The sequence below is a fragment of the Callithrix jacchus genome, chromosome 6, assembly GCF_049354715.1.
Source record: "Callithrix jacchus isolate 240 chromosome 6, calJac240_pri, whole genome shotgun sequence".
Classification (NCBI taxonomy): Eukaryota; Metazoa; Chordata; class Mammalia; order Primates; family Cebidae; genus Callithrix; species Callithrix jacchus.
Window position 1 is genome coordinate 55,105,203 of NC_133507.1, and position 13,380 is coordinate 55,118,582.

The 13,380-nt window shown below is 52.3% G+C and overlaps 1 protein-coding gene across 3 annotated transcripts; it reads right to left on the bottom strand.

Annotated features, from left to right (window-relative positions):
* Positions 1-131: 131 nt before the first annotated feature.
* SP9 (Sp9 transcription factor) lies at positions 132-12,019 on the bottom strand. Of its 3 annotated transcripts, none has more exons than XM_035304518.3 (2): positions 11,336-12,019; positions 132-2,748 (listed from the first exon to the last, which is right to left on the bottom strand). In XM_035304518.3, exons 1-2 carry the CDS (start codon positions 11,465-11,467, stop codon positions 1,321-1,323), a joined length of 1,560 nt encoding a protein of 519 aa, XP_035160409.2. In that variant the 5' UTR covers positions 11,468-12,019; the 3' UTR covers positions 132-1,320. The 3 variants fall into 3 exon arrangements, with proteins under 3 accessions (XP_035160409.2, XP_078183501.1, XP_035160407.2); XM_078327375.1 differs by lacking the exon at positions 11,336-12,019 and adding an exon at positions 9,938-10,068; XM_035304516.3 differs by lacking the exon at positions 11,336-12,019 and adding an exon at positions 3,731-3,890.
* Between the last annotated feature and the right edge of the window lie 1,361 nt (positions 12,020-13,380).

The window sequence follows — 13,380 nt, forward strand, 5'->3', positions numbered from 1 at the left end:
GTTTTCTCTGACCCTCCCAGTGGTTTAGGCACCTCCCCAGTTAAAGCTGCCAAGGACCTTTGCATTTAGGCGATCCAGAGTTTTAAAATGTCACCTTTTGAGAGCCTTCACATTAATAGAACTACACGTCCTTATAACCCAATTTAATATACACTGTTGATATACAAATAAATAACTTTGACTTCTCAAAAACGTATATGTAGTATGGCTTTTGTAACCCACATAAACTTTACATTACCTAAACTAACATTAAGGAAATTTTTTCCCAACCAAAAAACAAAAACAAACCAAAAAAAATCGACCCACGAAAAGGTTATTGAAGGGGAAACAGGATTTTTAAAAAAAGGAACTGTATTGTGCAGAGTCCTTTAATAATACCCAAATGAAAATATGATGTCAAGATTTTCTTCATACAGATAAACGCATTTAATTTCTTTAAATGACCTTAACTTACGTATTTGTGAGTGAAATGATAACTCAACATTTTAAATATCTTTTACATATATACTGACTTTCACAAAGTGCATCAGAAAATTAAAAAAAAAACCTCCCTGAATTTCAGGGATTCACCAAAAAAAAAAAAAAAAAAAAAACTTTTCGAATGAACATTTACAAGAAAATAAAAGAGAACACAATCTTTTGAACCCTATTTATACAGATGTTATGAAATACAGAGAAACTGTCGCTAGACTTCCAGTTTAATTTCTCACCTTAAGCCTTTTGATGCTTCCTTTTTTAGGAAAGTCTCATTGTAAGTAGATATCAAGCAGAACTTGGAGCATTATATATATAATATAATCCACACAAAGGGTGTTTTTTATCCGTCCCGTTTGTTTTCAAATGTTCTGACAGTCCTTTGCTGGGTGGTGGCTTGTTTTTGAGAAAAGGGAAGAGAAGGGTGTTGGAGGGAGATGGAGAGTGGGGAAAGAGGGAGCCTTTCTGTGTATTGCTCTTCGTTCGAGAAGTTTGGGCGAGTGGTTTGTGTGCGCGCGCGAGTGTGCGTGCTTGTGGTTGAGGGTCTCCGGGGTATGTGTATGTCTGGGTGTACAGTTTTTAAAGTGTTTGTGTCGGAGGATGGTTCGCTTTTGTTTTCGGACCACGCGTTCGATTCTCATCTGGGCGCGAAGGCGGAGAGCTCCTGGCACGGCGGGCGAACCGCAGCCCCAGAGCCCCGCGCGGCACCACCTCGCGCCCAGCCCCGGCCCCGGGGGCGTCACTGGAGCCCCATGCCCTCCCGTCCCCCACTCGCTCGCCCTCCGAACCTCTCGTTCGTTCTCGGTGTCTCTAGTCGGTCGCGTGCTTGCGCCTCTCGCCCGGCCTCTAAGAGTCGTTGGGGCCAGACGCTGCTTCCTTGCCTCCCGCGGAGGCCGCCGCCGCCGCCGCCGCCGCCGCCGCCGCTGCAGCCGCTCGGGCGGCACTGACGCCGGAGTCATGCAGGATGAGGTCGGGGGATTCGGAACGGGGCGTCTCCAGGTTGCTAGCGTCCGTGTCACTGTCGCTGCCCTTTTTGCCCCCGCCGCCCCCGTTGTGCGTCTTAATGTGTTTGCTCAGGTGGTCGCTGCGCATGAAGCGCTTGTTGCACACCGGACAAGCGAAGCGCTTCTCGCCCGTGTGAGTCCGCAGGTGCCGCTGCAGCTCGTCCGAGCGCGTGAAGCGCTTGCCGCAGAAGAGCCAGTTGCACACGAAGGGCCGCTCGCCCGTGTGCCAGCGCAGGTGCGCCTTCAGGTGCGACGTCTTCCCGTACACCTTGCCGCAGCCTGGGATATGGCAGCTGTGCAGCCCCTTGCGCCGCAGGCTCGCCCCGGCCGGGCCCAGCCGCTCCGCCTCCTGGCAGTTGGGGCAGTCGCAGGTGGCGCGGCCTGAGTAGCGGCGGGCAGAGCGTGCCGAGCTCCCCCCGGCGGCGGCGGCTGCGGCGCCCGAGATCATGGCGCTGGCAGCGGCGGCTGCTACGGCGGCGCTGGAGTCCGAATAGGAGGGCAGCACCGGCTTGAAGCCATCCTGGGCCAGCAGGTGCTGGCTGGTGGAGAGCAGGTGCGAGGCGGCGGCGGCGGAGGAGCCGAGGCCCGTGGAGCTGAAGGCCGAGTGCGTGAGCGAGCTGAAGTCGGGGTTGTAGGTGCCCAGCTGCGAATGCAGCGAGGCCTGGGGGGCGCCCGAGTGCAGAGAGCTCTGGAGCCCCCCAGCGGGGTTCTGCACTTCCAGCCACGAGCCTGGGCTGCTGTGCACGTCCCACCACGACGACGCCGCGCCGTTGGTCACCTCGCCGGCCGCCAGCGTCGAGTGGAAGCCCGACTTGTACCACGACTCGTACGGGTGCGCCATGCTCACGCGCGGGTACAGGCCGTCGGCCGCCGTCGTGTGCACCTTGGAGATGAAGGCCGACTGGCCACCCGCCTCCTGCGGGGACACCCCGGCCGCCGCCGCCGCGGCCGCCGCCGAGTTGGAGAAGAGGCCGCCGTAGTCGCTGCTGAAGGCGGACGACGTGGGCGACGTGGAGGCCAGGCAGAAGGCGCTGTTGGCTGCGCCCGAGCCTCCCGCCAGGCCGCCCGAGCCACGGCCTCCGGTGGCCACGGCGAAACCCGAGAGGCTGGAGCCGAGGTTGCAGCTGGACGAGGAGCGCTTCCAGGGGTGAAAGCCGCCTTTGGCGAAGGCGCTCGACTCCGGCAGCGTCGTCAGCGGGCTCGTGTTGCCGATCTTGTTGCAGGTAGCCGCCAGCATGGCCAACGGGGTCGTTCCGAAGCGCGGCTCTTCCTAGAGTGGGTGGGATGGGGGAGGGAGCAAGGAGGAGGAGGGCAGGAGGAAGTGGGGAAGAAACAAAGTGCACCCGTGAGCAGCCAAGTCCCTTGCGGCGGCTCCCGGGGCGCCGTGGCTCCCCGGCTCGCGCCTCCTCCCCACTCGCTCGCAGAGGAGTCGCCGTGCCCCGCGCGGGGCAGGGGCGATCACAGGGACGAAGGTCCGGGCGCCGAAAAGTTGCTCTTCGCTGAGCCTATAAATCAAAGATGCCTCCGGTTCCCCGCCTCAGTCGCCGCAACCCTGCCTACAACCGGACTTTGGTTGTCGCTGTAAACCGGCTCCTCTCCCAGAAGACCCCAAGTCACCCTTCGGGGTGAAGCACGAAGGTAAACACAGAGACAACAAACACCAGGTGAGGGCGGAGGCGGCCGAAACAGCTGCCAGGGACCCGGGAAACTTGCAGCACTCCAGGATGGCTACGACTTGACTTTTTTAATAGAAAACGTTTGGTTTTAAAGTTTACGCACACACACACATACACAGCGATTATGAAAACAACAATCCGAGGATATGCGGCCAGCAACGTATTTCAAAGTCACGGATGAATTGGGGAGCCGCGGAAATGTAAATGTTTATTAGCCTGACTAGATGGACTGCAAAACGATTAAGACTGTTTTCTGGAAACACCTCTGTCGTTTAATTGCAACAACCCCCAAAGCAAGGCAGGGGATGGGGTATAACTCACCAGAAAAAAAGAAACCTCTAGCTTTTCCTTGAAACAAAATAAAAAAGGACTTGCTTAAAACCTTTTCTTGCAAAGGCATCTGCTGGGTTCCAAAAACTTGGGAAAAAATCAGTCCCAGAATTGTGGAAAGTGCTAATAGAAGCTGAAGCTGCAGTCCAGCAGCAACAGTTTCTCGGGAGCCGCAGACCCCAGAAGCCATAACGAAAAATTACTCCGGTTAAAACAAGCAGATGCATTGCCGCGCTGGCGACTTACCCCGAGTATAGACGTGGCCATAGCAGGTCTCTGGCTGCGCAGCGAGGCTGGGAGCGGGGCTGAGCCTGGCGGCTGCTCGGAAAAACTGGTTGGGTCCCGCGCGGCTCCGTTGTCCCCGCGCTCGCACCGAGCGGACTCCAGGCTCCCGCCGGCTAAACTCAGCCTAAGTGCGAGGAGCACCCGCTTTGAAGTGCCGCTGGCTGTGCCTCTCGCCCAATGAGGGCGCAGGCAGAGCAGACGGGAGCTGCCCCGCAGCCAATCAGACGCGCCGAGGGGCCCGAGCCCGGGCTCCCGGCGCGTGCCAGTCAAGTCCGCAAGCTAGGACTGCGGGTGGGGGTGGGCAGGGGGGCATGCTGGGGGGGTGGGGGCGGGCTGGGGACTGAAGAAATTACAGTGCAATTAAAAATTTACACACACGCACCAAGCCAGGTTTAAGTACCAATGAAACCCAGCTACAGGCACCCCCTACACACACACACACACACACACACACACACACGCACACGCCACCCCAAGATTTTGCAAGTTAGGGTTGACAGTCGTACTCTACTCCCCACTTGCAGGAAAGGAGGCAGGAGAGGAGGAGACATTGAGGCAGAGGCTCCACCAGCAAGGCCCAAGTGGAGACAGAAATGTCAGTGCTCACTTTGTGTGTCCAGGCTCTTGTCTACAGAGCACAACTTCAGCTTTTATCTATCATTCTTGCTTGTGATTTTTATTATTTTCATGTGTCTTCTACCCAATTCTTTATTCCACTAGATTCAGTGTTACTCTCTCAGTTACACTGGGGAAGGGCGCGAAGAGACAGCTCCTCCGAGAGGAGCGAAATAGGCCTCTATGTACAGGTTTACACCCACAGATTTGTTGTGAAGTCCTGGAGCCTGCTGCATCCCGCCATTTCTCCCCAGCGGTGTAAGTGACTTCCTAATTGTCGCTCTGGCCTCTGACCCGGGGGGTAATACAAGTGCCACTCACTCTAGAGGCTTCTGGTGGTAATTGAGGGCACCCTTTGTACGGTTTCGCCAGCGCTTAGATACCAGGTTAACCCAGTTGTCAAATATGACTAAACAGTGGGATGTGCTGATTATCTGCCGGGTTTTGCTGGGGGCTGGTGTGGAGGTGGGAGGCATCAGCCCATACAACACACTGCACGAAGCCACTTATTTTCACATTGTAACAACTTTGGAAACAGAGACTGGCGCGAGCGGCGTCCGCCCCCACCTCCACCTCCGCTGAAGCTGCAGCTTGCTCGGCTGTTTGTTTAACCCGGTGAAGATTTGCATGTCGCGTTTCATCCTGGAGTGGAGTTTTCTTGTCCCAGCTCCAACCCACTCCCACGCCAGACCGCCAGGGCCTAGAGGCTCGTCTGCAGGGCAAGTGCGCCACGTTAAGAGGTGGGCTCCCCCTTAGTGTCCTGCTTTCACGGACGTGCCTGAGAAACCTTTCCAGGACTGTCACCCGGGAGGGCGGAGGACCAGGCCACACAGACGCCTCCACATTTTGCAGGCTGAAAGCATCCTGAAGTTCTCCTTGGACATTGTCAATGTGAAAAAAGGTGTCCTCAAACAGACCAAGGTGAAGCTTCGAGTCCCCCAGCAACCGCTGAACTGCTTGTTTTTCTCTTTCTGGGCCCCGCTTTCTCTTTCTTCTCCAGGGTAGCCAGAAGCTGTTTTTGAACCAGAAATATCAGCGCGCCCTCGGACAGACCTGGGCACTGGTTTTAATGTAGCACATTCCCCACTAAACCACACCCTCTTCTTAGGGGGAAAAAAAATTTCAACTATCAACCCCAAATGCTCGGGTGCAAACGACGAGTTGTCTTGGAGCGGGTGCAAGTGACAAGGACGTGGAACTGTGCCTCCGTGTTTTCTCTCCACTTTTGCAAGATCTCTTGACCCAGCACTACAACCAGAGGCGCTGCTCTCGGCCCTGTGATGGAGCCTGGGTGCATCTTGGCGCACTCCGTGGGTGGGGACTATGTGGGTCGCTTTCTTGGATTCCTGTTAAAATACTTTTGCTCAGAATGGTTTGTCTTTTTTTATTTTTATTTCTCTTTTTTAAGGTGGCGAAAGCACAGAGGAAGAGAAGGGACAGAAGAGAAGAGAACCAGAAGGCTCTGGTGGCTGTCGATGAAGCGCTGTGCCCTGGGAGACTGAGGTGGAAATGGGGGTGGGGAGGTGTGAAAAGTCTCTGGGGGACGCGGGGTGGAGAGTGGAGGAAATCGGGCCGCCTGGAAGAGCTGGAAAGCCCAGCAGGGGGACCCGGGAGCCGTTCCCAACAGGTGACTTCTGCCCTGGAAGAAGACACTGGTCCTCGGCTTCCCATAGAGTCTCCGCGTGGATTTACTAATAGAGGGATTGTTAAGTGGCAGCGAGGCGTTTCCGACTCACCCTGTGCAGCCCGTGGAGGAGAAGCGCCGAGGTTTCCCCTGTCCACCTCCTCCCCACCCCCAACACACCCTCTCCTTAAGGAAACCTGACAAAGTAATAAATAAGACAATCCGAAAAGCCACTTAGCACTAGTGACATTTTCAAGCCAACCATTTAAAACAGTCCTTGCAGGCACCTCGGGCTCCCGGCACCCTGCTCGCCTTACTCTTCTCCTCCTCCCCCTGGCTTCTCTCCCCTCCCCCTCCCGCCGTTTCCCCGTAGTTCCAGCTGTCAGACTCTAGACGTGGGCACTCGCATATTCCTTTAGATACACGCGTCTGCATCACAATAAAAGTTAGGGAAATCTTCCAAACGAATGCAGGCAAACACCCGGGCCACTTCAACTCTAAGGTGGGGCCCCAAGGAAATCTTTCGGAGGAAGTCCAGATTTTTTTCATCTGACAGATTTTTTTTTTTATCCTCTAAAAAAGTCTAGTTTTTAAACAAAGATCAATGTGTTATGCTAAAGTGTTGAGCTGACTGTTAAAACATTTGGGGAAATAATGACAATGTAACAAAGGCCTGGTTTGGAGTGAATCATCACCCTTTTAAAAGTTAAAGCAATTTTCAGGAGAATAGCTTTCAGCAAACGCTTTACATTATTCAAAACGGCCAAATAATGCTCTATTATAGCGCCTGAATGCTGCCAGTCAGCCCCTAAGTGCAATTTGTGCAAAGGCCCCGGTGCCTTATCTCCACTTCTTTATAAAGAGGTGAATATAAAACAATTTCTTCCAAACCCAGACAGAGAGCACGAAAATTGCTTCCCTTTCTGCAATCAGGGCAATTTAACTGGAGTGCAATTAGCACTATTAAATGTCGATTCTGCATAAACAAATCTGACTGAGCAGCAAAAGTGGGGTGAGAACCTCATATACACTGAAACTGATTTTTTTAAATTATGTATCCGGGTCCTTTACAATTGATCCGTGACGTTTTCATCTTGGAATATATTTACATCATAAATACACTATGGTTAAATCAACATAATTTTTTTGCAAAAAATTTCAATACGAATCCTAATAAGGAAGAATAGGGTAATTAAAGGGAAAAGTTCACTTCCTTTGAACAAATATTGTTTCTCCCATCTTGCCTCTCCCGAAAGCTTTGATCTGAGCAACTGCTCAAGTTGCTGTGTTTAGAAGGCAAAGCCAGGGAAACAATTCAGTCATTAGCTCTGATCGGAAGGATTGGACCTCCTAAGCCACAGATAAAATGCTTCTCCCTCATGCGCAGGAAGCAGAGTGGCAACTGGGAGGACCAGTTATTTTCTGAATAACTCGATATACTAGCTGGTTAAATATTAGGTGGCTACCCAGTCTCCCGGGAGCTTTAACCTGGCAGAATTTAGCAGCAGATATACGCCACTGGGGTGGGGTGAGGTGGGGTAGGGGGAGGTGAAGTGGAGTTGGGGGACTCCAGAATACCACTGAAGGGGGGGCATTGGGGGAGGAGGAATGGAAAATGCCTGCCTTGGCCAGGCTGGCTGCAGTCAGTCAAGGTCTGGACCACCGAGGCCTGGGGGGGTGGGGGGTGATGGGAGCCCAGCCTATTAAAATCTGACCTGTCCTCCCAACTGCCTTTATTTATTTCCTAAGCCACAGTGCTCCTTTTTAAATCATTTGTGCAATTAATTATGCTTTTCATTTGCATGATCTTCACTAGAGCAGTGATTATCAGGTCAGCACGGTGTGGGAGTTGGGGAGATACATTAATAACTTGAGTTAAAAAAAAAAAAAAAAGGAAAAGCTGCCCTTGTGTACACACGTTGCCCGCCATGAGCAAGGAAGAAGGAAGCCCAGGAAGGTCCATAGTGCCTGTTGAGTCGGGTGAATCCTTCCCACAGTTGGAGTCTTGTCAGTGGGTAAAATGAAATACAGCCTTTGATTAGAAGGGAATGTTTTATAGTTAACACATATTTATTTTTTTTTAAAGCACCAGTTGTTGAGATCAAATGGATGGAGAAAATTAATTGAAAATCAAGAAACTCTCCCACAGTTTCTGTTGAGCTTTCATTTTGTATTTGTTTTATAATGTCCTAATTCCAGCCCAACCCTTGCAAATGAAAGAGCCAGGAAGAATCAATAGGCCAATGGGATTTTCATCTTTTTTTCTGTATCTCAGAGGCGTCACTGCCATTAGCAGTGGTAGAAGATGCAAATCTTTCTTGCCTCTATAGGGTCTGCTGAAGAAATTGAAAACCCCTAGTCTATTAAGTACAGTCCAAACGTTTGTTACACAACTAATTTTCTGCTGCTAGGTGTATCTGGGCCATATATTTTAAGCTTGCCCCGATCTGTTTATCTGAGCCAAAAATGCATTAACAATTAAGGAAAAGGCTGGTGTGTCAAAGGAAGGAAGGTGACTGTAGACTGTGTGATGATTTTAATGACTGCAATTATTGGAAGATTATTCAACAAGCATCATAGATTTGTTTACTGCATCACTCGGAAACTATGGGGGGCCTATTCAGCTTGGGGTTTTACTTTCCTCCCTCCCTCACCAACTACCACAGAAGGGTTAGACCTAAGCAAATGCGGCATTCTGTAGTGCCTTTCTTCTTTTTAAGAGCATCTCTACCAAAGTGATGCACATGTATTGTCTCAGCCAACTCTAATGGAACTTTGGAGATATTAAAGCAATCTTTTCACACAGACTCTAATATCAAGAAAAGCCAGAGGCCAGAGGATTCTGATCATTAGTCAGCTTCTCCTAGCTAGGGTACCAGTTTCCTCAGTTTTAGCCTTTCAGAGGCAGGTTTGAGGAGGCTTCCAACTCTTTCCTCCTCCCTCCAAGGCTTGGAAAAGGCACTACAACCACAAGATGTTAAACAAGAGTAGGCATACCTCCAGAACTCTCTTGGATAGTCTGGCTTTTCCTTCCTTGCCGTTAGCACATCCCTCCCCCATGGTTATTTCCTATCACAACTCCTGATGTTGCTCTGTTGAAAATAAGTTAAAAAAAAAAAAGCATGGCTAAAAGCATATCAGTTTGTAACTAAGGAAGTTTTTACTGTAAATACAAACACAGGGGATGCAAGTAAGGAAAGTTTCTTCTCTGATATTAACAAAATGATCCTCAGTCCACAATAATCTATAAATCGCCACATGGGCTTTGCTCATTCATCAGTGACTGATTTAGAAGGGAGATTGGGGGAAAAAAATGAACAGCAAGTAGCCCCACTAACACCCCCTTTCTTCCCTCCCCTGCAGAACTGAGACTGGAGTGACTGCGCCATCTAGACTTTCTTCCTGGGTTCTGTAATTGCCCAACCTCAAGCCTTAAGGTGGACTTGGCTGGAACCTTCCCTGTTCAAATATGAGCCTGCAGGATTCTGCAAGTGGCAATTAGGAGCCTACTACAAGCCATTAGATTGATCAATGTACCTTAAACAATGCGAATGATTTGTATGACTGATTTATACGGGAAGAAAAAGAAAGCAGTGGGGGACTATTTCATCTCCTTTACATCCGCAGGCCGTTCTGGAGAAGAACCAGGCCTAGCCTCTGGTTCATCATAGCTTAGAACCACCCAAGCCATTTATCTAGAAAACTTTTCAAGCAAAGACAAGGTCCTCTCAGCTTGTCTGGTGGGTGGCGAGGTGCACGTTCTCTGCCCCTCTCTCTGCTTTCTAAGGAAGAGCTTAGAAAGACCAAGGCTCCGAGGGGTAGCCGAAGGTCACAGCGGCGCCACTCTGCTAGCCAAGGACACCACCCGGAGCAGGCCCAGCTGCCTCCTTCCCTAGAGTCCGTCCACAGAGAGGGGAAGGACGACTTACATATTTGTTAAACGGAGTGTTGGAGAGCTGCGTGGCCTCCTAATTACGTCAGGAACACAGAACCATCAGCCCTTGAAGTTTCCAGCGAGACTTCGGGAGGAGCGGCGACCTGACTCCGGGCGCGAGATGACGCGGGGGGGGGGGGTAGGGAGGGAGGGGACTCCGCAGAACAGAACTCCATGCTAGGGCTGGCGGTTCCGGCTAATCTGTCTGGCGAAGACAAAATTACAACAGAGCTGGAGCGATCAAAGCTGGCCCCCCCGTCCCCATCCCCGCCCGCCTGCCTTCCCTGCCCAAAGTCTGTTTGTAGTTGTCTTCTCGGCTGCAGACACTCGTCCATCTTCTCACAACAAGGAAATTCCTGCCAGTTTTTCCAGAGCCTGCAAGGAGAGGACAGACGCACTTCACCCGTCCCTGAGGAGGAGGATTCCCTTTGTTTAACCTCCTCCTTCCACAGTCGGCCTTCAGCTCTGAAATGGGGGAGGGGGACAGGGGATGGAAAGACCCTGGGCGTGGAGGGGCCATTATAACAGAACCCCAGGTCCAACTCTGCCCTGCTGGTCCCTCCTCTTCCTTCTTCCTCTTCTCTTTCCAAGCTTCTTCCTCCTTCCCTCTCTCCCTGCCGCCCTCCTTCCGATCTTCTAGATCCTCTTCCCACCCAGGTCCTCTCCCGAGCTCGCGCGCCCAGAGCCTGGGCAGCCTCTGTTTATTTCCTGGCCTTCGTAGTTTGGCGGGAAAGGGCTTCGTCCTGGCTTGTTCGTGTCTGGGACAAATCCTTTTGTTTGTGTTTAAATGTGGAATGGGAAGCCTTCCAGGTTGATAATGGGGCGCAGAGAGAAGAGGGAAAGAGCAGAGAAGCAACCTGCGTGTGTCTTTTGTAGCCACTATGCAATGGCAGCCAAGGGCTTGGAACCCCTTCCAGATGGATCATGATTTCACACGCACACCCGGGTGTGCTCATCTGTCTTCTATTATCCATATTCCACTCCCGGGTTCTTTTCTAAGTTAGTTCCTTTCAGTTCTCTCCTTCCTAGAACCTCTCTTCTCAGAACCCTACAGTTCAGTGAGAAGGGGAGAAAAAAAAGATAGGTTCTAAGACTCCTCTCGAGGACCAAGGCACCCCGTGACATATCCGGAAACAGGCCAGCCCTGGGCCCACGCATCCATGCTTTCTTGATTTCTGTCACTGAACGCAACCCTGACAGTGGGACTTCCCTGTCACACCCATGCACTTCCAGAGTCCGGACGGATGCCCTCCGCCCAGACCTGCTTCCTGGAACGTTGACTGGAGGGTATACGTAGGGGTAGAGGAAGGCTCTGCGCACTTTAGACACGTGCGCCTCCCCCTCACCCCGCTGCCACATGCAGAATGTACACTTATGACAAACACACACTTACCCGGGCACATGCCAGCGGCGTCCATCCTCCTTCCCAGGCAGGCATCAGCAAGCGAGACGGCCTTGAGGCAGGTGCCATCGCTGCAGGAAGGTTGACTCCGAGCTCCAGATGTCTCCCTGGGAGTCGGGACATTCAGGTCCCCCAAAGCCAGATTTCAGCCTCCTGGGCCGGGTGGCTGAAGACCTTACCGAGGCTAGGCGTCCCCCTCTGCCTCCCGCTGTGCTCCAGCGCTGCTTCCTGCTCACACCACCTTCGCCGCCGCAACTGCCGGAGCGCCCCTCTCCGAGAAGCCCTCTGCCCGCCGCACGCAGCCCATAGGCTCCGCTACATCTGGGATGCATTGCCCCTTAATTGTCAACCCTATTATTGTGATGAAGTGAACGTTGCTAATCTCTACATTTATTATTTAGGTAAATAAAGGCTGCATTTAATCAATATTCAGGACCCCAGCTCTCGCAGCCCCAAGTAACTTAAGTCAACGGTGAAGATTTCAATGTGTTCGTAATCACAGAGCTCGCGGAATCTTCGCTCCAGCTCAATTCCACGTCTCTTCGCCGACCCGGGGGAGAGGCAGGAGGGAATGCGAGGAATCTCCACCCTCCAAGGGGTCGAGGGCCGGCTCCTTCAGGGCAAGTAAATGACTTCGTGGCGTTGACACCGCGCGCCAGGTCCGCGCCTTCAACTGAGCGCGCTGCGAACGCGGGGGCCTGAGGCGGGGCTGGGAATTGCCCCCGACTTCCCAGCGGCAGAATCTGGCGCTCCGCGCCCCCACTCTACCGCTTCTGGACCCCTCCCCTCCCAAATCTGCCTCAGGGAGGTGGGGGTGGTTCCCCATTTGGCAGTCCCGCGGCAGGCGGGAAAGCGGGGGCGGGGCGCTAGAGGTGGGTTGCCCCAAGTTTCCTACGCCCCCGGCCCCAGCACGCAGGCTCCCTCTTCTCCACCCCAGCTACGGGGAGCAACAGAGTTCCTTGCCCCGGGGGAACTCCCTAGAATGCTACGCTTGGGCGTGCAAAGCGCGGGTTATTTTGCGCTTCTTCTTAAATAGCTATAGTTTCCTAATTTAAGGGGACCTTCGCTGGGCAAGAACCTCAGGGATTCACAGCAGGGGGTGGGCAGGTCTGGGGAGGTGGGCGGTTCGCTCCGGCTTGTCAGCTCCTTAACGTAGCTTGGCTGCAGGAGTGGTCACAGAGTGAGGGCCTCTGGGTCTCGGCGGGGAAAGGGTTAGCTGAGAATCTTCCGGGCAGCGGCGGAAAGAACCCGACCCCCCACACACACCCTGGAGTAAGGCCCAGGAAGCTGATCCTCAAGTTTGAGATGCCAACACTTCTCTTTTGGCAACTCCGTCGTCGGGAGTTTCTCTTTCTTCTGGTGCCTCTTTCTCCGCTCCATAGGAATGGAGAGTCCGCCACAAACAATCAATAACTTCATTTGTAACCAGATACCCGCCTTGCATGGAATTGTCCGGCTTTATATAAGCAAGATTCTAAGGTCAACTCATCATTTGCAAGTTTAGAGTGCCATTGCAACCTCCCAACTAAATTACAGCTGAAGTTTGAAAAAAGGACCCACGGTATTTGATGGCAGCTGGCTGTTTTTAATTTTCGGAATTCAAGAGTTTTCGTATAAGGTACCTCTCCCTGCTTTCTTCTTCCCTTAAGTTGAATAGCATTTGGAACAAGAGGGAAATGAAACACAAATGTCAGCGCAATCCCGAAAAGCTTTGTGTTTGTATTACTACATTCAGAGCCTCCCCTCTGCCGGGCCCAAGCTACTCCCAAGCCTGTAACCCCACTCATCAGCTAGGCAGACCTTTTTACCACTCCGCTGCAAACCAGTGCGGACTCTGCCTCTACAGGACAGATGAATATGGTGTCCGACTCTTTTAATTGGGAATGTCAACTTAAAATTTTCTGGGTGGCAGTTGTTTTTAAGCTAGGATAAGGAAAAGAAAGGCAAGAGAGCTAATAGCCAGAGTTCCTGGGTAAACACTAGCCCTTTGGAGGTCTCAGGAGTTGGGTGTGAATTGAGACCCACTCTTAACAGTG

What these genes read in the sequence shown, in the direction of transcription:
- SP9 (XM_035304518.3), bottom strand. Translation starts at nt 11,467, where the DNA reads ATGTCCCGACTCCCAGGGAGACATCTGGAGCTCGGAGTCAACCTTCCT. An exon ending in CGCCGCTGGCATGTGCCCGG is followed by an intron (nt 2,749 to 11,335) that starts GTAAGTGTGTGT and finishes CACCCACTCTAG; the next exon opens with GAAGAGCCGCGCTTCGGAAC.